Source organism: Scyliorhinus canicula, chromosome 17 (assembly GCF_902713615.1).
Source record: "Scyliorhinus canicula chromosome 17, sScyCan1.1, whole genome shotgun sequence".
NCBI lineage: Eukaryota > Metazoa > Chordata > Chondrichthyes > Carcharhiniformes > Scyliorhinidae > Scyliorhinus > Scyliorhinus canicula.
The window spans coordinates 41,584,966-41,611,015 of NC_052162.1; the positions used below are offsets into that span (position 1 = coordinate 41,584,966).

Here is a 26,050-nt window from a genome sequence, read left to right on the forward strand (position 1 = left end):
GAAATGAATGTTGGTGGAATATATATCACAAGGTTCCACAGCCGTGTCTTCCCCTGCCATCTAAATACACATTTTCCAGTAAGATTATTAGATAGACATCCGGAATGCGAATCTGTGCTAATTTGTTCTCTTTCTACTCCAGCGACTGCAAGGTCAAATCTTCATACACTTACCACAGTCTGCGACAACATCAATGGATTCAACACAGGTGAAGGTTGAATCTTCAACCCTGACATTATGGTTCAGTCACTCACCTCCTTAGCCTCGTGAGCCATAGGGATGTCATCAAGATGCTGATTATCTTTTGGGGATTTGAATGGAGGTAAAACCAGGTGAATTGACCCAAGGTGACTTGCCCTAAGATCTTCCTTCCCTCCGAATAAGGAACGACTATCAGTGCTGAGTGCTTTCTCATTTAGCATGGCCCATACAGCATCATTACTGTTCAGCACAGCCAGAAGGTTAACTATTTTTGAAAGTCAAGTGCAAGAGCGTCCTGAGTGAAGCCACGTTGCAAGGCCTAAATTAGAGGTGTGTGGGGTTGCATTTATGAACTTACCGGGCGAATTCTGGCAGGTGGGTCGTGACCCAGTGCTCATGTGAAGTGACATCAGGATTGTCATCTAAATGCTGACTGCAAAACAAATTCCCCAATCTTGGTATTTTTATCAAGGTGGGTGGGTTCTGTAAAGGTCCTTTCCATTGATTCGCTTATTTCCCCTTTCTTTATCTTTGCCGTTGCCATTTTTGATCCATGGGTGTTGAATGGACATGTATCTTTAAGTCAAGCAGCAGACGTAATGAGGAATTCAAAAGTTACAACAGAGAACACCCTGCTAGCTTCAGATAGAAAAAACTTAAGACTTTTAGGCACCCGAGAGAGGGGGTGGGACTCGATTCGATTGGTTGGCTGGCGACTAACGAATTGGCCAAACGGCTGTATTCTGCCTGCCCGGTAACATGTGGTGATTGGATCCTACCTGAGTGGGATGATGTCCAGAGACCTAAGGAGCTCAGTTTGAATCCTGGACACTCGGGGGAAGGGCCTGCTCTTTTCTCTCTCTCTCTTCAGAAAGGCTGTGAGTTGATGGATTTCTGAACCTACAGAGAACTTGAATGGATGAATCTCCCATGAAGCCATTACAGGCTGCAAACAGCGACCTGGATCTGAAAGCTTACTTTGAAGGAAGGTCTGCTGACTTATTATGTTGACCCCTCTCATTCCCTCTGTGTTTTTCCATCTTTTTCCACAATTCTGTAAGTTTTATGGTACTAAGGAGCAGCATGGTGGCACTGTGGTTAGCACTGCTGCCTCAAAGCGCCAAGATCACAGGTTCGATCCCGGCTCTGGGTCACTGTACGTGTGGAATTTGCACATTCTCCCCGTGTCTGCGTGGGTTTCACCCTCCCCACAACCCAAAGATGTGTAGGCTAGGTGGATGCTAAATTGTCCCTTAATTGGAAAATATGAATTGGGCACTCAAAACTTTTTTTTAAAGTTTTAGGGTACTTTTGGACAGGGGTGAGGGTAACCCTCGGATTAAAGTGTAAAACTTCATTGAAGCCTACTCGTGACAATAAGCGATTTCATTTCATTTCATATTCAAATGAAAGACAATTCCAACACAACTGCCCGACAAAAAAAAGCTAAACAAAGAAAAGATCAAACAAAAGATTCAGCATCTAACAAACACACCTCCATCCCCCAGCAGTGCAAATGTAAACTTTAACTCACTCAACTCTGCAACTGGCCCCAAATCAATACAGAAGGCATTACAAATAACGTCCACAGAATGAAAAACGAGAAACCTTTTTAAACATGAACGTTGCAGCAAAGTTCAAAGTTCTCAGTCCGCCACCAGTCCTTTCCTTTTCGCAAAGTCCAGCGCTTCCTCAGGCGACTCGAAATAGAAATGTTGTTCCTCGTACGTGACCCAGAGAAGGGCCGGATACAGCAGTCAAAACTTTACCTTTTTCTTAAAAAGTGTCGACCTTATCTGGTTGAATCCCGCTTTTCTCCTGGCCACCTCTGCACTCAGGTCCTGATAGATCCACAGGATACTGTTCTCCCATTTACAGCTCCGTGTCTGCTTGGCCCACTGTAAGATATGCTCTTTGTCCAAATACCTGTGGAATCTCACCACCATTGCCCTCGGAGGGGGTCTTCCATTCACAGCTTCCTCGTGAGCGCTTTGTGAGCCCTGTCCACCTCCAAGGGTCGGGAGAATGTCCCCTTCCCCAACAGCTTCTCAAACATGACCACAATGTATGCCCAAGCATCCACTCCTTCGGGCCCCTCCGGGAGCCCAACGATTCTCAAGTTCTGCCGGCGGGACCTATTCTCTAGGTCCTCCACCTTCTCCAGAAGCCTTTTCTGCTGGTCTCTCAGCAGCCCCACTTCCATCTCCACCGCAGTTTGATGTTCCTCCTGGTCAACCAGTACCTTCTCTACTTTCTGGATCTCCCGACCTTGGGCATCCAGTCTAAGCTCCAGACACGCAATTGACTCTTTAATCGGGACCAAGCAGTCCTGCTTTTGTTTGGCAAAGCCCTCCTGGAAAACTTGCATCAGCTGCTCCATTGACCGCTGGGTCGACAAGCCAGAGCTCCGGTCCACCGCCATGCTTTCTCCCACTGTCGCTTCAGCCCAAGCCTTCTCTGTCAGTCTGTTTCTGACTTTGAGAGCACTTCTAGTCCGCCTCTCCATGCACCGGTGTGGGAATTCAGTACACAATTGCCTCCATCATCAATTTTCCAAATCAAGTCCGGTAAACAAATTGGAGTAAAAAGTCCAAAAGTCCGAACCGAGTGGGAGCCACCAAATGTGCGACTTACTCCTTCATAGCCGCCACCGTAAGCCCCAACTTAATTAAAGTTAAGTGTATGAAGACAGAGTTGGCTCTTAATGGATAAGACTGTAGAGAAGCTGTGGCAGATATTTAAAGAGATAATTCCTAACTCTCGACAAAGATATATTCCATTTAGAAAAAATGGATATTGTTTAACAGAGGCGATGAAGATCTTGCCCATCGGCTGGAAAGCCAGCAGGAGCTAAATGTGGCATCTCTTAGGGAAGGCGTGCCACGTTAACTGTAAATTAGACATTAAACTGAGAAGCTTTCCCAGAGATCAAGGACCCCAGAGACAGAAGTGCCACCTGCTGAGAACTGCTGGCCAAGCAGAGGTTTGATGTGGAGATGACAGCTTTTCATTGCTCGACAGTTCCACTGTGGAGGTGGTGGCTGTTGCTGGTACTACACCCACCTGAGGCCAAGGATCACCATCGATCTAGGCACAGGTAAGCGGTAGAAGTCGCAGAACATGAGGAGAGGAAAGGACAACAGTAAGGGCAGGGGCTGGCGTCCAGTTCTCACCCCCCCCCCCCTCCCCAATCCTTCCCTTTTCAGGTCCCTGGATCAGGCACCAAGTGCTTGACAGTGCGGGGCTCTCCTGGAACACTGCATGGTCAGCCACCGACTTCTGCTGGATGAATACCAATACTGTTGGGATGAGGTCCTTAATTGGACATCAATCGCTCACTTAAGGGCTTCGCTTGGTGAGGCGCGAAGACCCATGGATGGACAGACTTAATCAGGGCAGGAAGGCAACAGGATCCCCACCTGCCACATTCCCCACTAATTAAATGCCCCTCATCACCAAATTCACCATGGGAGAGGGGCATTCAATTGCACCCAAAGACTCTATGAAAAGGATGCACCATCTCTGGATGACAAAGAGAGTTAAGGATGGTATCAAATTTTTTTTAAAAAGACTTACAGTGATGCAAAGCTTAGTGGTAGGCCAGTATAATTTTAAATATATAGAAACCAGCAAAAGATGACTCTGATAAAGGGAAAAACTAGACTATGAGAGAAAACTAGCAGGGCATATAGAAACAGACAAGAAAAGCTCCTACAAGTATTTAAAAAGGAAAAGGCTGGCTGAAGTAAGCATCGGTTCCTTAGCGACTGAGACTGAAGAATTAATAATGCGAAACAAGGAAGCGGTAGAGACTTTGAACAAGTATTTCAAGTCTGTCATAGAACCATAGAATTTACAGTGCAGAAGGAGGCCATTCGGCCCATCGAGTCTGCATGGGCTCTTGGAAAGAGCACCCCACCCAAGCCCACACCTCCACCCCATCCCCACAACCCAGCAACCCCACCCAACACCAAGGGCAATTTTGGACACCAAGGGTAATTCAGCGTGGCCAATCCACCTAACCTGCCCTGAACCGCGAGAAGAAACCGGAGCACCCGGAAGAAACCCATGCACACATGGGGAGAATGTGTAGACTCCGCACAGAGTGACCCAAGCCGGGAATCGAACCCGGTACCCCGATGCCGCAAAACAACAGTGCCAATCACAATGCCACCATGCAGCCCTAAATCCTGCGCTATAATATTCCCAGTGCATACACAGTCCCTGTCATTCAACAGGCCATCTGTAGTCAGACACATACCACTTTGAAGCCAAGTGGTATATGCCGCCCATTCAAACCTCTTTGGCTTTTTCCCCACATCCTCCCAGATAGATGAGTACACTGTGAGCCAACTGGTCTCCCTGGACACTGGCTTCCACACGGGTGTTTCCAAACTCCATTCTTCACATGGCAGAGTTGTGAGACGTGTTTCTTCTTTACCTGCTCAGCTCTGACTGCCTTGGGTCCAGTTAAAACTAACTCAACAAATCCTTCTAACTCAAAGGTGACACCTAGTTGCTAAGCAACGGCCTAGTCCTTCTTTATTTGCTTTTCAGGTTGATAGGAGGGAAGGCAGTTTATAAGATATAAATAGTTTGCAGATATTCATTGAATTTACAGTGCAGAAGGAGGCTATTCGGCCCATTGAGTCTGCACCGGTCCTTGGAAAGAGCACCTTACTTAAGCCCAGGCCTCCACCCTAACCCCACCTAACCTTTTTGGACACTAAGGGCAATTTAGCATGGTCAATCCACCCAACCTGCACATCCCTGCACCGCGGGAGGAAAGCGGAGGACCCGGAGGAAACCCATGCTGGCACGGGGAGAACATGCAGACTCTGCACAGACAGCAACCCAAACCGCGAATCAAACCCGGGACCCTGGAGCTGTGAAGTTAACTACTGTACTACCGTGCCATCCGAGCTTTGACAGGTCCTCATGGTTAAGACACAAATAGCATCCCAAAAATAGTAGAAAAGCAAGGGACAAAAGGGAGGGAACAATAGTAATAGTTAGATAATAAATACTGGAAAAACTAGTGGGACTAAAGGCTGCCAAGTCTCCGGCCTGTTGGCCTGCATCCCAGGACCTTATAAGAAGCAGTAGCAGAGATAGTGGATGCAATGGTGGTAATCTTCCAAACTTTTCTCAATTCTGGGCAGGTCCCAGTGAACTGGAAAACTGCAAATAATACACTCCTATATTAGCAAAGCGGGAGACAGAAAGCAAGAAAGTATAGGCCAGTCAGTCTAACATCCATTATTGGGAACATGTGAGAATCCTTTATTAAGGAAGTAGTAGCAGGACATGCAGAAAATCGTAATACCATCAGGCAGAGTGAACATGCTTTATCAAAGCGAGGTTGTGTTTAGCAAATTTATTGAAGTTACTTGAGGACTTAACAAGCAGGGTGAATAAATAGGAAACAGTAGATGTAGGGGTGAATTTTACAGTGGGACATTTTCCTCCCCCAACCCGGTTGAAAAGTCAGCAGGCTTTATATCTGGCTGCCCCGCAGCAATAATATGCTCGCAACAACATAAATGACTTGAGAATGGGACTTCCGGCCCTCGGGATGAGGAAGTGATCTTATTGAATCATGTAAGAGGGGCTTGACAGGGTATATGCTGAGGATGTTCCCCCTTGTGGGGGAATCCTGAACTAAGGGGTGTGTCTCATTTAATATTTACATGGGGAGAAGGTTCTTCACTCAAGGGATCATAAGTCTTTAGAACTCTCACAGAAAGCAAATGAAGATTGGATCATTCCAAACATTCAAGGCTGGATTTTTGACCACAAGACAAATAAAGGTTCTGGGGGCCAGGCAAGAAAGTGGAGTTCAGGCCACAATCAGGTCAACCATGATCTTGTTGAATGGCAGAGCAGGCTCATGGAATGAATGGTTTATTCCTGTTCCCATTTCTTATATTCTTCTGAATGCATGGCCAAGCTCCAAACCCCAGTAATGGATTTAGCTCAGTAAGGGATGTTGACACAGCTGTGGAGGGGACTGTGAGCTTTGTTTGTTTGACAGTTTTATGAGTAGAGAATGGGTGTAAATGTTTTGAAAAAGCTTTTGAATGGCTGTTTATCTTGATAGATTAATGAGCACAAGAGGAGTTTTTTACATTGATTTTTCAAGGGCTTTGTTCACAGTTTAATGAGCTTCTAAGAGGGGTGCTTTTATTCAAACATAGCTGATTATTTTGATTTCATGAGCATTCCTACGATTTCCCAGTGTAATTATATGGTTCATGAGTTCTGTACATAATGAATACTTAGTGAGTGGAAATGAAGAATATATGGAGTTATGTGGGAGGTGGGTTGGAGCAAGGGCTAGTCGACTTATCCATGTAGAGAACTCGGCTTATGTCACAGAAAACGGAGACGGAACTCCTAACCTGCCGATCTTGGCTTCTGCCCACCTCTTTTCCCACCTGGGGACTGCAAAAGGAAATGGGGCCCCCACTCCAGCCCTCCCAGGACTCTGGAAGATGAAAAGCTATGTCAGAAAATGGCATGACTCAAAGGGGGAAATCCTTCCTCTTGTATTGGTGCATGGAGCCCAATAGAAATCAGGTGAACAGCCTGAACAGCTTATATTTGGGAATAGGAGAATTCTCACCAATATCAAATTGTACAATAGTATAACCCAGGTTGCAGCAATAAAATCCTCTTGTTACCTGAACTGGATGCCTTGTGTTTTGCATTTCCACTTCAATTCATCAAAGATAAGATTTAAACACTTAAATAGGATGAGGCAAATTATTAAACACTTTAATTTTACAAACAGCACATCAACATACAGTGTAAGGTATAGTCAAATCTCAATTCAACAAACTTCAGATCCCGCCTCATAAACAAGGAAAAGCAATAAAAATCAAAATGCTAATGACAACGGGAGCTTGTCCCACCTCCGAAAATCACCCCTCATTTGGTCCACCAGCCGGGCCAGATTTAGCTTATGCAGACGTTCCCTATCCCGCCCCACTTGGATGCCTAGGTACAGAAAGCTTCCCCCTACTGCTCTAAACGGCAGCTCCCCCAGTCACCTCTCCTGTCCCCTTGCCTGGACCACAAACATCTCACTTTTCCCCATATTTAGTTTATACCCCGAAAACCGGCCAAATTCCCCCAAAAACCTCGTTACCTGAACTGGATGCCTTGTGTTTTGCATTTCCACTTCACTTAAAATAGGATGAGGCAAATTATTAAACACTTTAATTTTACAAACAACACATCAACATACAGTGTAAGGTATAGTCAAATCTCAATTCAACAAACTTCAGATCCCACCTCATAAACAAGGAAAAGCAATAAAAATCAAAACCTCATTCCTATTTCTGAGCTCATTCAACCAGAGCGTTAACTTAAAAGGTGTAATAACTGAAGGGGAAATAGAGAACTAAAATAAGAGAACAACAACATCACCCTGTCTGCTCAAACTCAGTGGTCTGAAACGTATTTGTTTCAACGCCAGAAATATAGCAGGTAAGGCAGATGGACTTAAAGCATTGATTAGTACTTAGAACTATGAGGTTGTGGCTATCACAGAAATGTGGCTAAAGGGCAGGATTGGCAGCTGAACGTTAGAGGATATAGGTGCTTCAGGAGAAATACAGCGGGATTGAAAAGGGTGGGGGGAAAGCATTACTGGTTAAGGAAAATATTATAGCCATACTTCGGGAGGACACCGCGGAGGGTTCATACAATGAGGCAATCTGGATAGAGGTCAGGAACAGGAAGGGGGCAATCAGAATGTTGAGGTTTATCACAAGCCCCCCAATTGCCAGCGACAGATAGAGGAGCAGATAGGTAGAGAGATTTTGGATAGGTGCAAAAGTAACAGGGTTGCTGTGGTAGGGGAGTTTACCTTCCCCTATATTAACTGGGACTCACTAAGTGCTAGGGGCTTGGAAGGGACAGAGTTTGTAAGGTGTATCCAGGGGGGCTTCTTTTATTTTAATTTAGAGTGCCCATTATATTTTTCCAATTAAGGGGCAACTTAGTGTGGCCAATCCACCTAATCTGCGCATCTTTGGGTTGTGGAGGTGATACCCACGCAGACACGGGGAAAATCTGCAAACTCCATAAGGACAGTGACCCAGGGCCGGGTTCGAACCCGGGTCCTTAGGCAGCAGTGCTAACCACCACGCCGCCCCCAGGAGGGCTTCTTGATGCAATATGTAGATAGTCCAACTAGGGAAGGGGCAGTACTGGACCTGATATTGGGGAGTAAGCCTGGACAGATGGTTAAGTTTCAGTAGGGGAACATTTTGGAAGTAGTGACCACAATTCCGTAAGTTTTATGGTACTAAGGGGCAGCACGTTGGCACTGTGGTTAGCACTGCTGCCTCATATCGCCGAGATCACAGGTTCGATCCCGGCTCTGGGTCACTGGATGTGTGGAATTTGCACATTCTCCCCGTGTCTGCATGGGTTTCACCCTCCCCACAACCCAAAGATGTACAGGCTAGGTGGATTGGCCATGCTAAATTACCCTTAATTGGAAAATATGAATTGGGCACTCAAATTATTTTTTAAAGTTTTAGGGTACTTTTGGACAGGGATGAGGGTAAGGTGCGAAACTGGGGAAAGGCAAATTTCGATAACATTAGACAGGAATTGAAGAATTTGGATTGGGTGCAGCTGTTGGAGGGTAAATCAACATTCGACATGTGGGAGTTTCTCATCAGTAATTTTATGCTGGAGTCTTTGAATAGAATCATCCCACGATAAACGGTATGAATGTTCGTTAGGCCATCTGAGATAAGATTGAAAACTGTTTAATGTTCGAATCCCCGTGGAGATCTGTTCAACATTTGGCTCATTAACATATGGTTCAAAAACAGCTCTGTCGCAGAGCATGCAACCTGTTGCTTTTTGAACCCGTTTGAATTCGTTGCCTCAGAGTACAACACTTAAATCTAACAAAGCGCTAAATCCTTTAGGTGGGCAAAATAGAAATCCCGAAATTCTGAAATCGCAGCTACATTTTGTGTTTTTATTTTAAATTTTCCTTCTACTTCAGGTTTGTTTCGGTTTTGGTGTCAGCCACTCTCACAGGGTGAATAATCAGTTATGCCCCAGAGAATACTTTCAGTTTATCTTGATAGCAAAGAAAGTTTGTGATCTACCACGGGAACAAACAGGGAAGCCGCTTCACTTTGTTTGGGCTTATTCATTTTGACAGTCACAGAAGATTAATTGAGAACAGACAAAGGAACGCAGCAGGGTAACACCACGGTAAATGGTAATTTAGGTTTCAAATCCCAAACAAAATGAAATAGCAATGGAATAATTGAGGAGTAGTAATAGTATAACACTGATTTTACTATATTTACTGGATTTTAATTTTTCCTGTAAAAACTAGGAAATATAACATTAGCTGCACTGAACTTTTAGAGGCTGGTTTAGCACAGGGCTAAATCGCTGGCTTTGAAAGCAGACTAAGGCAGGCCACCAGCACGGTTCAATTCCCGTACAGCCTCCCCGAACAGGCGGCAGAATGTGGTGACTAGAGGCTTTTCTCAGTCATTAATTTGAAGTCTACTTGTGAGAATAAGCGATTTTCATTTCAATTCATTTTTCATTCTTACACAGGCCCTCACAGTTTCCAGGAAGCTATTTGGCCTAGTTTTACCAACTGAAGGCTCAGACAGACTCAACACTTTGCACCAGAACAACCACACCAGAATCAAACAAATAACTTTTCTTGTTAAATTCAAATCTAAATTGGGAAAGACAGAGTTAAACAAATCCCACAAGGTTTGTTGAACTGAAATTAAAACAGAAAGTGCTGCAAATACTCAACAGGCCAAGCAGCAACTGTGGAGCGATTTGATTTCCAGCAGAACACGGGGGGGGGGGGGGGGGGGGGGGGGGGGGTCATTGACCTGGTACGTTAGCTTTTCTCTTTATACCGATGCTGCCTGACATGCTGACTATTTCCAGCATTTTCTGTTTTCAGTTTGCTTTTTAATTAGACACTTTCAACTGAATGACAACCATTTTCTTGAACACAGGGCTGAGAAAAGAAGGCTCACTTTTATGGCGATATCTGAAATACACCAGGACCTGTTTGGTTAATTTTAACCCCGTATGCACCAGGATTGAAGAAATCAATAGCAACATTAACTCTTGATGCCCATTTTTGTCACAGTCCCCTTTCTTGAGGCTGAAGAATTCCAGCAGATAAAAAACAATTATATACAATATGCCTTCAACATACCACATTGATATCAGCATGGATCAGTCGCAATTCTTCTACATGAGCCATCTTCTCTTGGAGCAGCAGATCCATTTCATGTTTGTAATCCTTTAGGTGCCTTTCTTCAGACTCCAGTGCATCAAATTCTGCCTTCAACCGGGTTTTAATTTTTTCCATTTGCACCGTCTTAGCTCTGCAATTTCAATTTCACACAAAAAAGTTTAAAGCAGCATGATGCAGAGTTTCAAAGACTTGCTTTCACACATGCGCTCCATCATTTTGTTTCACAGTATATGAGTAAATTACTCTTTATTATGTTGAAGAAATTCAATTTTACTGCTAAATCAGTCTTCGTCTCCAGAGTGTTTGAAGAACTCTTGAGGCCAGGGGAAATCTATGTTCTTAAAACTGGTGTGTTCATGGTCCTTTAATGGCCCAGTTAGCAGCAACACTCAGTGTGCGCCAAGACCTAATGTTCCCTTTCCTGGTCTGCCTTCAATTTGTTGATCTCCGCAGGAGCAGCATTTGAGATACAACTTGCTTGAACTGCCCTGATCTTAGGGTAGCGGCGGGTGTAAGGGGTACTGAGCGAAGTTGAATGCTATGCAGTGCGGCAGTTCCTGAGGAGAGTGCATGTCCAAATATTAGTTGGGCTATTAAGTTTGACTGTGGTGCCTCACATGGACAACACTGCACTGTTAAGTGACTGTGGTGTTAGAATGCTGTCAGCACCTGTTGAATCACAACAGTGCATAAGTCAACATATTCAGATGAGAAAAACTCTGCAAAGTAGAAATGTATCTCTAAATAGATCTTTAAAATCCATCTGCTCTAATGAATAAGGGATAATGTGGCCGCAGTTTAATGTCCTATGTGAAGAACAGAGCCTACAGCATTGCAGTATTGGTACATTAGCCTAATAGGTTCAAATCCTGGAGGAGAGTTTGAATTCTTTAACTTAGATGTAACAGGCTATCTTCCGTGGGTCACCACTTTGATGTAGTGGAGAGGTTTGTTATTTCTGATAGTCTCTTCAGTGATGCTGGCGGGAGCTTCTTGCTCCTGGTAGGGACATCCAGGCTAGCAGGTTCCAGGGAGGCACCAGGCAAAGTCCATCCAGAACACCCTCAGTGGCAAAACATGTGAAGAAAGACCATGTGCAGGAGCAAGGCGATCCCGGTCATTGTGGTCCAACATATCACCGGCATCTGACCACAAACCCGTCATGATGTGGACAATGACAACGCCGCAAAGCCCCCACTTACAGGCTTTGACCATTTGCCAAGCCCTGTGTCGATGGAGAATTGGTGACATGCACCGGGCTGTGTACCTGGGAGTCCCTGGCCTAGATCTGCAAACAGGCTACAGATGGATGAAGGATATTGGACACCATTGTCGGACACTAATATTCGGGCAGCAGCAACTATGATGAAACAGTCCTCTTCAGGCTACTCTCCCCCCAAATGGGAAGGGGGCGCGAAAAGGTGTCCGAAAAATAGGCTATCCCACTTTCTTCTGGCTGGGGGAATCACAGTCTGTGGGAACACCAACTTTCTGGTCAAAGAAAGAAAACTTTAAACTTAGAATCTTAGAACACTCATGGACTATCTCAGATGTGACTGTCTGGAAAGAAGAACGGCAATGGTTTCACAATGAGCTATAAAGAAAAGTCAATGTGCCCTCCCTACAGTGCACTAGTGAATCTAGGAGTATGGTGTACAGTATTGGTCACCTCATTTAAGGGAGGATGCAGTTCAAAGAAGTTTTACGAGACTAGTACCTGGAATGGGCAGGTTACCTCATGAGGAAAGCTGGGACCGGCTAGCCATATCCGCTGGAGCTAAGAAGAGTAAGAGGTGAATTGACTGAAACATACAAGATGCTGGGGGATATTGACAGGTTGGATGTGAAAAGGATGTTTCCTTGTGTTGATTAATCTAGAACTAAGGGTCACTGTTTAAAAATAAGGGGTCATCCATGTAAAAGAGAGATGAGGCAAAATTATATCTCTCAGAGGGACATGAGTCTTTGCAACTCTCTTCCTGAAAAGGCACTCAATGTCTTTGAACATCTTTAAGGCAAAGGTGGATAGATTCTTGGTAAATGTTTTGTGAGGCAAATTAATAGGGTTTACTAAATTTATTAGGGCAATCGACAGTTATTCCTGAGGACTTTTGAACTTATATAATGTAGTACAATATAGTAGACTAGAAATCGATAATTCCACAAAGATGTCAAGCATTAATATGCTGATGTGACAAAATGGACACAAACAATGCTAACTGAATGCTGACATAGCACCACTTGCAAAGAGTCAAGATAAGGGTCAACAACATGTTTTCTAGTTTAATCTATAGATCAGACACATCTAACTGTTCGAACAACAAGAAAAGAAATTGGGGAAAGGGTCATAGAAAGGAAAGGGTAAAAAATACTCACTTTTCCACATTCATCAGATGATGCAAACCAAAGATACCATGCAAAACACAGCCAGTTCATACAGGTACCAGAGGGCGTCCAGTACTTTGGAACTAAACTCTAAGGTGAGAATGAGGCATATAATTTCACTATTAGGACACAACAGGGATTGATGAAAGAGTGGGTGTTGGGTGGGTAGGAGGGGAACAGGTTTGTGAGGAACAAATAAAGACTGAATATTCACAAAACACTGAATGGAGATTGCACACAATGGCAGAACTCTGAACAGAGCAAACCTGAGTGCTTTCTCTCATTTTATGCAGATTTGTGTCCAAGGATTTATTTCAAACCCGATTCTGGCAATGCACCAGAGCAGATGCAAATAATTTGAATCATTCTTCATTATATTTTTTATTACAATTGGTCCATGTTCAATCTGGCGCTCACTCAGTCTCCTGACATCCTTATTTTCTTTTTGAAGTGTCTAATGATCTGTAGAGTACTTTCTGTTTTCCATTTACCTCGACTGTAACACATGTTCTGAAGAATAGCCTCACAAATGATCTGGTGGGTAAAGAATCCTGCGGCTGTGGAACAACGTCTCCCAACAATCAGAGCCTTCACTGGAAAAAAACTGTTCGAATGAGAATGCATAAAGCATCAGGAGGCACTGAGGTGAACATGGCCTGTTAAAAAGATGTGGGGGGGGGGGGGGGGGGCAATGCCCCTTTATTTTTGAAAGTATGATTTTTCAACAGACTGTAACTGTTGCAATTTGTACTGCGAGAGAGCAAAGTGCTTAAAAATGGACGGCCACATTCCAAGGTGAAGGTGAGACACAAACAAATTACCCTCAAGGGAGTATGAAGAGAGAGACACTTGCTTTAATCCAGACACCCATCAAAACTCGTAACTATCTGGGAGAGACATTAAAGATGCAAACTACTGGATATTGAAACAATGGCTACCATCAACAGACCCACTCAAAACTTCATGGAAATACACAGGGCTGGACACGCCGCCCCCCCCCCCCCCCCGGTGTGTTTTCCGGCAGCAGAGACGGCTCATCATTGACCGCCGGTGGGGTTTCCAATCTCGCTGGTTTTCACCCGTCCGCTGCTGGGAACACACCGCGGGTGGTAACCTTTGCCGAGACTGGAAGATCCCCCCCCCCCCCCCGCCCCAGCAGGAAGGGTTGGAAAATTCCACCCACAATAATTCATGGTAAGGCTGCCAGCGCCAGTACAGAGAGATTGCACGTGACCCAGGTAATGTCAATAAAGCCTTCAGCAGAGGAAACAACCTGCAAGCTGCTCGCTTTCACTCTCTCCCTCTTTTTGAATAAATAGGTTACCTTGTTCAGGGCCAACTCTGCCAGAAACCTACCAGCGAACCGAGAGCTCGTAATAATTGCAATATATTCCACATCTGACCATATCCAAAAAACCAGCTAACTTAAGTTGCCGCAATGTTTAAAATTGACACCTTAAGGACAATCAAAGGACACTTAACCATATATTATTTTATCTTTTGGACTCTAACACTCCGTATTTCTGACATCTATGTGTGTGTAGTTCCATTGCAGGCGTGGAGGCTATTGAAATAGTACATCAGTAAAAGCAGAAATCCTTCATGAGTGAGCCCTCACATTCCTTTCATACTTAAATCTAAAGCTCCCCTTGCCCTAACCTTGAGTTAGCAGGTTTCTCTAATTTCTTTCCTCACTCCCCTCATGTCCTCACTGAACTCATCTTGTCCATAAGGCCCATCTCCCATTGCCTTGATCCTCATAAGATAACCCCTTCATCCCAGGAAATAGTTACGTGAAACTTCTCTGAACAGCTTCTACAGCAATTATGTCCTTGCTTAAATAAGGAGAACAAAGCTGTACACACTATTGCAGATGTAGTCTCACCAATGCCCTGTAGCAAAACCTCCCTACTTCTATATTTCAGTCCACTTGCAATAAACGACAACATTCCATTTCCCTTCTTAATTACTTGCAACTGCATACTGACATTTTGTGATTTACGTACCAGGACACCCAGATCCATCTGTACCACAGGGGTTCTGCAATCTCTCTCCATTTAAATAATATGCTGCTTTTCTATTCTTCCTGCCAAAAGTGGACAATTTCATTCCGTCAAATGTTTGTCTGTTCGCTTAACCTATTTACATCCCTTTGCAGATGTCCTCTTCACAACTTATTCCCTTACCAGTCTTCATACAAACCTAGTGACCAGACATTCGGTCCCTTCATCCACGTCATTGATATAGATTGCAAATAGTTGAGACACTCAATTCATTATATCTTGCTTGATTCCAGCATTTTCCCTATGACAGATGTTCAGCTAATTGGCCTGTAGTATACCACACCTGAAAATCGCTTCAGATATCTTTCTAGCCTCTCACAATCCAATGCCTTTTCAACTCTCTGTGATTTGACTGAACAGTTCCCTGTTCGAGTATCTCTAACCTCAGCCTTCTTGTCAACTTCTCTTTATTTCCCTAGTTTCCTTAACTGGCTGCTCGTAAGAACTCTGCACTTGTTTCCTTAATCATTACTTCATGGTATGGCCTTTCTTCTAGCAAAGCTGAGAGACGTGTACCCCTTTTAGCCTTCTAAACCCAATGCTTCCAGCAGGGCAGTGAGAGCTGCCTTCACTCTCACTATCTATCTCCAAGTGCCCACAAATTAGCTAAACTAAAACTTAAAATCTTCTCTACCTTGAAAGGCCCCAGTTACTAAACACACACATGATTATGCATTGTATCTCCAAACTCTAACCCATAAACACACTTTAAAATCTTCTCTCATTCTTTCCCTTAGCAGTTTGCATTCCACAATCCAGACCAGGTTTTCCAAATGGCACTTTTAAACAAAGCTTCTCCTCCACTTTTAACAACCAATTCAGTCCAGGAGTTTACACCAACCCTGTTAGGATTTCTTTGTTTTGACTGCTGTGCAAAATGTCACAATTGCTTGAACTCTCAATTCCCAGACTGTATTCAAATGGCTTTGAACATTTCATCTACCTCTGAAGTCAACTGTCACTGCAATTATCTCTTTAATGTAGAACACTTTGTTTATTCTTCCTTGAATTGTTCTGAACAATAGCTTGGTTTCTGTTCTTTTGCCTTCAGGTTTCCGAAAGGTTCTTTCTTTCCCAATTCCCTAGTTATCTGGATTGTATCTTGGTCCTTAGGAAGATCACATCTTTGTAATTCCCTTGTCCTGACCAGCTTCTCCTGACAGACTTGAGAGCTGTTTACTCTTCAGTGCCCTATCTCCAACTGACCACAAATTCAACTAAAACTAAAACTTAAAAGCTTCTCAACCTTGCAAAGCCCCAGTTGCTAAGCAACACCCAGGTGCTTACGCCTTTTATTTATTCTTCACGCTGTGGTCCTCTCTAAGCATAATAGAAGTACAGTTGGAATTTAACCAATCCCCACACAAACGTCTTTGTCCAGCACAAGCCTAACTGTAGGTTTTACCCTTCCAGACACAGAAACATGAAATTAAACCCACTTGAAACTGTACCTTATTGTGAATGTTTAAATCCCTTAAAACTACCTTTGTTTCCCTAACAGGATCTTTCCAGAGTCTAAGGAATTTTTAACGGGTGGAACGGTAGCACAGTGATTAGCACTGTTGCTTTGCAGCGCCAGGGACCCGGGTTCAATTCCCGGCTTGGGTCACTGTCTGTGCGGAGTCTGCACGTTCTCCTTGTGTCTACGTGGGTTTCCTCCACATGTCCCGGTTTCCTCCCACAAGCCCCGAAAGATGTGCTTGTTAGGTAAATTTGACATTCTGAATCCCCCCCAATGAGGGTACCCGAACAGATGCCGGAGTATGGCGACTAGGGGATTTTCACGGTAACTTTATTGCAGTATTAATGTAAGCCTACTTGTGACACTAATAAAGATTATTATTATTCCTGTAGAAGCTATTACTATGTTTTTATATTTCTAGCTAGCCATCTCTCATCTTACTTTCTCCCTCCTTTTTAGTCATTCTTTGCTTTTTTATTATATTCTGTCCAATCTCCTGACCTGCCACTAATCATCGTGGAACTGTACGCTTTTTCTTTCAGTTTGATACTATCTTTGACCTCCTTAGTTAGCCACAGATGGTGAACCCTTTCCTAGAGTTTCTTCTTCCTCACTGAACGCTGAGGGTTTTGAAATAACTCCTGAAATGTCTGCCTCTGCTACTCCACATCTGACCTAAGCCTGAACCTAATTTCAAGGTTCACTTTAGCCAACTCTGACATCATATACTCATAATTTCCATTATTTAAGTATAAAACACCAGTCTTAGACTCACTATTCTCTCCCTCAAACTAGATATGATATTCAATCATGCTATGATCACTGCTACCTTGGGGCACCTTTACTATGAAGTCATTAATTAATCCTATTGCACATTACCAGATCTAGAATAGCCCGCTCTCCGACTGATTCTAGAACCTGCTGCTCTAAGAAACTGTCCCGACAACACCTTGAGCTCATCTTCCAGATTACCTTTTCCAATCTGATTCCTCCAATCTATATGTAGATTAAAACCACTCATGATTATCGCCATATTTTTCTCACAAGCCTCATTATTTCTTCCTGTGTAACCCATCCAAACAGTGTGTTTACTGTGAGGGGACCTATAAACTACTTCCACAAGTGGCTCCATATTTGCTATTTTTCATCTCTATCCAAATTTATTATATATCTTGATTTGTAGTCCCCTCTCTTTATTGTACTTGTGTCATCCTCAGTTAACAGAGCTATCCCATCTCCTTTTCCTAGCTTTTGTCCTTTCAAAATGAAATGTGCCCTTGAATATTTTGGTCCCAAGCACGGTGGCGCAGTGGTTAGCACTGCTGCCTCATGGCGCCGAGGTCCCAGGTTCGATCCCGGCTCTGGGTCACTGTCCATGTGGAGTTTACACATTCTCCCCATGTCTGTGCCCAAAAGATGTGCAAGCTAGGTGGATTGGCCACGCTAAATTGCCCCTTAATTGGAAAAAATGAATTGGGTACTGTAAATTTATTTTTTAAAAGAATATTTCGGTCCCAGCGTTTGTCAACTAGTAGCCATGTCTCTGAAATGGCTATCAGAACATACATACTTATTTCTAGTTGAGCGGACAATTTTCTCTCTTGTCCTTTTTGCCTTGACTGTGGCCCCCTTTCCAATGTCATCCAGCTGAATGAGGCTGCTTCACTTGCTTCCGTTCTTCTCTAATCTTAGACAGATTATCACTTGCAATGGCTTCTCTTCCTGCCCTTGCAGGCAGAGATGGACTTGCAATGAAACACACAGCACTGCAGCGCGAGACCCTGGCCAATGGTTCAATCCCATACTGAAAGGTGATTGTGTGTGCCCCCAAAAGTGCAAGTCTACCTCTGCTGCGAAGCCTTCAGCAAGGCAAAGAAGAGGCGCTGCCCAATGGCTGTGGAGGGGAGGAGCGGGTCGACTCTCGACCTCCAGATCAGGGCTGAGGAGGGCAGGCAGGCAACCAACCAAAAAGAACAGAGGTCACCAGGCCAGATAGTCAGCAGCAGCAGCCAGGCAGGAGCACACGCAGTCGTCGAGGCTCAAGGCCCAGCCACCCGAACGAGAGCCGAGAGGTGAGCAGAGCAGCAGTCAGGAGGTGCAAAGAAGGCCTGGCAAATATCGGCATCATGACTTGGGGAATCGGGGAACAGCAGCCATTGGGTGTGGAGCGACTCGACCAGAGCCAGAGGCTAGCCAGGTAGAGCTGAGAGTGAGCGGGCTGAGTTGGGAAGCCAACGAATTGGGCAGCGGGGGTGAGATTTTGGATTTCTGTGCCTTGCATTGTGTGAGCTGAGAGTGTGTGGGGTCAGGAGGGGTCACTGACATCACTGGGGGTGGGGCTCGACATCATTGAGAGTAGAGCTCGACATCATTGTCGCCGAGGGCAGGATGTGACGTGGGGCCTCCACATAGAGAGAGAGCTTGGGGCCCCCAAAAGTGTAAGTCCACCTCTGCCTGCACGATTACCGCTGGTGTCCCCGAATGGCCTATCCCTAGACCCCTCTTATTTCTCACCGATATGCTGCCTCTTGGCAACATCATCCAAAGGCACTATGTTAGTTTTCACATAAATGCTGGTGACACCCAACCCCACCTCACTATCACCTCGCACAACTCCTCCACTATCGCTGAACTGTCATTCTGCTTATCTGACATCCAGTACTGGATAAGCAGAAATTTCCTCCAATTAAATATCGGGAAGACTGAAGCCAGTGTCTTCGCCCCCACCCCTCACTACAAATTCTATTTGTCTCGCTGGCAAAGGTCTGTGATCAAGCATGTGATTGAGGTTCACAAACGTGGCGTCACTATTGATCCCAAAATGAGCTTACAACCACATAATCCTGCCATCACCAAGACCAGCTGTTTCCACCTCAATAACATGGCCCAAATTTGCAGCGATTGTAGCTCATCTGCTGCTGAAACTTTCATTCATGCCTTTGTTACCTCTAGACTTGGCCATTCTAATGTATGCCTAGTTGGTCTCCCACATTCCACCCTGTGAACTGGAGGTCATCCAAACTCTACTGCCTGCGCCTTCACACGCAGCAAGTCCCACTCCCCTGAATGCACTGACCTACATTGGCTACTGTCCAAAGCAAGGTCCTGATTTTAAAATTCTCTTCCTCATTTTCAAATTGCTCCATGACTTCGCCCCAGTGCCCTGGTTAATATTTTTTCATCAATTAACAAAAACAGACAATCTGATCATTTCACATTACTATTCGTGGGAACTTACTGTGTTCAAGATGGCTGTCATTTTTCCTACAGTACAAGAGTGACTACTTTTCAGAAGTATTTTACTGACTGTAAAGCACTTCAGGATCTGCTGTAGTGATTAAATGGTACAAACTAAATGTCAGAATAGTGAAATTACCCGCCTCGTTCTCACCGCTCCTTAAGAGTTTAGTTCCAGAGTCCCGGACACCCTCTAGTACCTGTATGAAATGGCCATGATTTGCATGGTGTCTTCAAGTTGCATCATCTGATGAAGGTGAAAAAGTGTTGCAGTAGAACCTGATCCTGTCATAAGTCAAGGTTTTACAGATGCTGGTGGGCATCTAGAGGTTCATTGAGGTTTTCACATTGAGAAAAAAAAGGTGACATTACACAGGCCGCAAAGTTAAATCTTAAGTTTATCTTTTGTTTCAATTTTTTACCATCTTCTCCCGATGCTGACAGACAAACCATTCAGCTCCTGAACCAAATGGCTGTGAGTCAAGACAGTAAGTATCGGCTAGCAAGTCCTATTATTGCAGGAATTGCATTCTCAACTGAATGGCTTTGTTTATTTTTTTCCTTTTACTGAGGCTGCTAGTGGCTTTACCCTTTTGACATAGAGGCACCTAATCAATTTTACTTTAATAATCTCAAGAATTTGGCACCTTCCTTTCCAACAGATTCGATGTTGGGATAAAAATGAAAATTTGCCAAGCAAGTCATTAATAAATAAAATTGGCAATTTTAAGATCAACCAATGTTTTTTGCATCACATCCCTCAAAGGAACTGCAGCTGAAAGAGTGAGCTCGGGGTGTCACAGCTCGTGCATCACCCAGCCATGAGACTGAAAGCCATTGTGATTGGTTGTTCTCATTCACTATTTTCTTTCTTCACTCAGATTAGTTTATATATCCAAATTCATTTTTTATAAATGGGGAAAAAGTTACAAAATTCTGGAAACAAGCCTTTTGGTCATTAAATGTTAGAAATGCCTATAATATGCTTCCCTCATATAAAACTACCCTGCTGTCTGGAGATCTGGGGAGTTCTGGCTCCTGTGGAACTACAGATTACTGCGATCTGGCATAAAATTTGCAAATGCCAACTATAAAATATAAACGGCAATGGAAAACATGATTTCATTTATTCCAGTGTTTCAGGTTGAAGCCATTAAATAGAAATTCTGAGTTCACAGTATTGTTTGGTTTGAGGGTTCCTTTCTATTGCTCAGAAAGGAACCTTTTGTGCTGAGGATTCGTTGACAAGATGCCACCCTTGGGTATCATAATGGAGGTTAGTCAGTTTATTGACCTGCCCTTCAAATAATCACCTGGTGAAGCATTCAACAATGGGGGGAAAGATCCCTTGGTTATTGCCCTGTGACAGAATCAGAACTGTAAATGCATTGTGGAAGAAAAAGTATTTTCATATTCATGCAGGGAGGGGGAACGACTAAATAAAGCTTATACTTTCTCAGTAAATTCTGAAAGTCTACCAAGAGGGTTAGAGTTACGAACATTTTTATAATATAAATAGCAAGGAATGAGTGATTGGAAGAGGGTAATAAAAAAGTTAGCTCCATCGTATGCAGGTTCTCCAAAGTGCGGGAAAATAGTATTAGAGTACAAACATATCCCTGAAACCGAGGCAGAATTTCACATTTCCTCACCGGCCTGTTCATAGGCTGGTGAGCAGCTGCAACTTTTTATATCACTTTCCTACAGTGCTCTTGCCCACCCCAGCCTCTCTGCAATTTTACTGTAGGTTGGACTAGGCCTTAGCCAACTGGCCAGCTCCTTCCCCAGTTGAGGCTCTAAAGTGGGCAATTAATGACCACCTGAGGGCCATTTCCAGCTCAGCCTCAATTTTCAGGCTGGCGTGAGGAGTTCAAGGACAGTGGAAGGGGAGCCAGAAAAAGTGACACTGCTCAGGCCTCAGGCAGGTGGGCGCCATCAACAGCTTTCAACAATCGGGCACTTCCCCCCACCCCTCAAAAGGTCATCTTCCCTCCCTGCCCTGAGACCTCCGCACTTGCCTGGTCCTGTACTCCCTGGACTTAGAATCTGGTGACTGCTTGCAGTTTCAGTCCTATGCACTGCAGGTTCTGGCACTGCTGGGGAGGGGATAGGGGTGAGACTAGAGGGAAGGAAACCCATCTCCAATCAATTAACACTCATTAAAGCAATAATTGGTTACAAGGCAGCCCGTTTCGGCGGCAACTCATTTTGATTTGATGTTTCAAGTTTCATTGGTGATTTGATTTCTATTTAAGGCAGCGTCCCTTTATGGGCTTGCCCCTTTAGTTTATCCTTCAGTTCATTTGATTTAGTTAAATTGGTTATCTGTTCTATCCCAAAATAGGAGCATCGGTGGCAATCTCCTTGGATGGCAGGAAGGAAAACCCCTCCGTACTTAATATCCTGCCTCTGGAACAGTATTACTAAGGTTTGTGACGTTATCACATCAACAAAATAGATAGTATTTTCACTTCATCACGGTCATGTGAATTTGCTATATCAAGATCATACCTCCGACTGCACCAGGACATCAGAAACTGCACTCTGTCCCAAATTACTCGTGATCAATGCCACCCATGTAAGATCAACTAAAACTTCAGCAAATTACCAATCACCATTCAATCAGTTAACTTGTCTGACATGTTTTGCCTCGTCAATTTATCAGTGATGAACTTTCTGTAGAGAAGTGTTCCTAAAGATATGACCACAGTGGCAGCCTTCCATCGCGAAAGACATTGATTTGCTCCATGGCGGTCAATTTTGCATTAAGCCTCGCTCTTTGACCATACTGAGGGTCCCAAAGGATTCCAATGTTGCCCTATCATGGTTGACTTTACCCATCGTGTTGTTGTGGAAAGAGAAGCTCTTTTTGAGCAACTTCAGCAGGCAGACAATTTTCTCCAACAGTTTTAATTGACCCACGTGGTCAAATGTCTTGGTGAGATTGATGAATGTAGTACATAGTGGTCCCCTTTGTTCACAGTATTTCTCCTGCAGCTGCCCGATTGTGAAGATTGTGGCAATTGCAGATCTGGGATAGGTGCTCAGCAGGAAGTTGCCGCCACAGTTGTTGTAATCGCTGCAGTCACCTTGTTCCTGTACATCTTTGCACATCACAGATCCTGATGCGTTGCCCGCTCACTCCAGCAGAGGCAGTGAGGTTAGTGCAGCTGCTGCAGAGTGCCAGCTTCCCGTGCTTATGGGTTCAGCTGGAATGGCATCAGCACCTGGAGCATTGCCCAGGGCAAGCGAGTCAATAGCTTTGTTGTAATGTAAGTATCCAACTCTGCCATGACCGGCAAGCTTTCTATGGTGTCCAGAGCTTCCTCGGTGACAGTGTTCTCCCAAGAGTAGAACTCAAATTAGTGTTCCACCCATTTCTCCAACTGTTTACTGATGGCCTCCCCTGCATTTGTTTTGAATGGAGCAGTTTTCTTTGCTGATGGACCTGTTGCCTTTTTGATCGCTTCATACATGCCCCGAACATTCCCACCAAAGGACTTGTGGATGTTCTGAAAAATTATAACCAATATTCATTGGTGCAAGCAATATTTCAACATTACTTCAAATGGTTCTGAGTGCATTCAGAGTCTTCTCATTTGGATCTCTTTTGCAATTAATGAAGGTGAGCTGCTTGGCTTCAATGACAGTTCTATCACAGTATGTCAGCCTCAGAAAAATTCTGCTCTTGTTTCCATATGTGGAAAGTGTGATAGTGTAGATGGCACCTCCATGCAAGTTCCATTTCGCTCTGGTCTCTGTTGTGGTATGTCAGAGAGCATCTGTTCAACCAAGCTGAGGAACTGTTGTTTTTTTTTTATCTGGGTTGGTAGTATGGCTGACATTGATACCGGGAAACATTTCTGCTTTGAATGAAAAAACTTCAAGGGTTGCATTTGAACCCTGGGAATGACCTGTGTCACAGTTGGTGATGTGTAGCTGTGGGTGTTCAGAATACTGTTCAGAGAGTCATGTCTCGTGACGATCGGATCCACTGCCCTGATCTTGGATGTCTCCAGGATACTTTTCTGCACGGTTTGTTCTGAATGAATGTGCTAGTTACACAAAGCTTGTGGTAGCAGCAAAGTTGAAGTAGGCTCCATCCATTCTCATTCATCTTTCCCAACCCATGATGTCCAAGGCAGGAGATCCATGCCTCATGGTTCGCATCTACTCTTGTGTTGAAATCCCTTAGTAGGTAAAGAGGTTCTGTCTTAGGGATTCTGCTAATATTAATGACAAGCACCTCATAGGACTGGAGTTTTGCCTCTGTAGTAGAACACAGCATTGGAGAATAGATAACCATGAGTTTAACTGTTTGAGATGAGAAGCAGTTGCAGGGAACATTTTCTGAAATATTTGTGGGAGGTTCTATCATTGAGAATAGCAAGTTCCTTACAGCGAAGCCTGCAACTTGCTCATGCATTTCCTCTGAATTCTTCCCCTACTAGATGAACTTGTAATGTTTTCTTTTAGTGATCTGCTCTCAGTGAAGTCTGATCTCTCATAGGAAAGCTATGTCAATATTCAACCCTCAAGTTCCATGTTTTTTTTTTTTTTTTTTTTTTTTATAAATTTAGATTACCCAATTATTTTTTCCAATTAAGGGGCACTTTAGCGTGGCCAATCCACCTACTCTGCACATTTTTGGGTTGTGGGGGCGAAACCCACGCAGACACGGGGAGAATGTGCAAACTCCACACGGACAGTGACCCAGAGCCGGGATCGAACCTGAGACCTCAGCGCCGTGAGGCGGTTGTGCTAACCACTAGGCCACCGTGCTGCCCTCAAGTTCCATGTTGATCATGGCTGTCTTGCGTACATTATTGAGAACCATCAACTCCTCTGTCAGTCCTTGCACATGGTCCAGATGTTCCAGCTTACAAATCAACAAGTTTGCATCTTCTTTCTTTACAAATGTTTGCCTGGTGCAATGGATACTGCCAACTTGTTGAGCAAAAACACTAAGCTCCAAGCACCAATTGAAGCAGGTGGAATATGGGCTATTAAGCACCTTAATAGTTGGAGAGCTGCCTGACTTGAGGTTGGCAGTGTCTGACCAGTGAAACATGATGGTCTATCCCGCCATCAGAGTTAGCTTGTAGCAAATGTTCTCTATGCCAAGGTTTTTCAAACTCAGGGTCACGGCCCACGATCTTCCTGATCGAGGGAAGACGTGCCCAACGGCCGCAACCAGCTTTTAAGAATGCCGGCTGTGGGCAGTCCCAGATTGGCTGCGGCGTTCGAGGGGGCGGGGAGGCGCGAGACTGGGCGGTGTACTGGTCATCACCCGCCGGAAGGGACAGGGGCTGACAGGTGGCCAGGTGGGCGCGCGATCTTAACGATGGTGGCCCCAGCTTCGAGCTCCGCTCTGGTGCTCACCCTCTGCGTGCTGCTTGGCTCATCCCCCACCACCAATCAGCAGTATGTGACCTGCGGCTCCGTGGTCAAGCTGCTCAACGGCCGTCACAACTTGCATCTACACTCCCACCATGTGAAGTATGGGTCGGGAAGCGGTCGGCAGTTTGTGACTGGGGTGGATGCATCTGTCGACAGTAACAGTTATTGGACAGCGAGTGGGAAGCCAGGCCAGATTTATCAGCAAGGAATACCGGTCAAATGAGGCCAGTCAATATGGCTGGCATATGTCAACACTGGACGAAACCAACCCTATCATCACTTTGTGTCACAACTCTATGGAAACCAGGTAGTAAGTGTTTTTTGTGAGAATGGAGAAGGAGATGACTTGGATGTTTGAATAGCAATGCAGTGAACTCAATAAGAAATATTGTGACATTGTGTGTGTTTGATAAGTTACTTCATCTCATCTAGAGTCAAAGTTTGTAAAGTAAAAACAAGATTGTTCTTTTATCCATACAACAAAGTTTGTACGTAAATTGAAGGATGTGCATGTTCAACTGAAATTGCTTTAAATTTCAGTAGTAAAAAGTCATAACTTAGAAAAATCAAAGGCTGGATTCTCCGTTTCAGGGACTATGTCCCCACGCTGTCGTGAAAACTGTGGTCTTTTACGCCAGACAAACTAGCATCAAAAGGCCACAGATTCACAGCCTTGCAGAGGGGTAGCAGGCAGCTGTCATGGAGCTCGCAGCTCCAGCTGCCGATACGGCCCCACACTTCCGAGTCAGATGCTGCGCATGCAAACGGCGGCAGCCTCCAGTGGCCCCGCCATGCTCCGTGGCTGACATGGACCACGGAAATAATGGCCCCGATTGGCCGCGCGCCCGATCCGGACCGCCGCTCAAAAATACCCCAGTCCCGAATGAGGCCACCCTGCCTCCTGTCGGCCCGCCCCTGACTGTGCCGGCCACGGACTGAGTCCACAGCCGCCTCGCGAGTAACCCGAACAGTAGGACCATGAGTGCCCACACTGTCGGGAATTCGGCCGGTCAGGGGTGGAGAATAGCG

At 44.7% G+C, this 26,050-nt stretch overlaps 1 protein-coding gene across 1 annotated transcript in view; it reads right to left on the reverse strand.

Moving 5' to 3' along the window:
• zc4h2 (zinc finger, C4H2 domain containing) overlaps positions 1–26,050 on the reverse strand; it is a 41,244-nt gene that overhangs the window by 12,279 nt on the left and 2,915 nt on the right. The window contains exon 2 of the mRNA XM_038775248.1: positions 10,433–10,604. Within this exon, the coding sequence (XP_038631176.1) occupies positions 10,433–10,604 (172 nt within the window). The remainder of the gene's footprint in view (positions 1–10,432; positions 10,605–26,050) is intronic.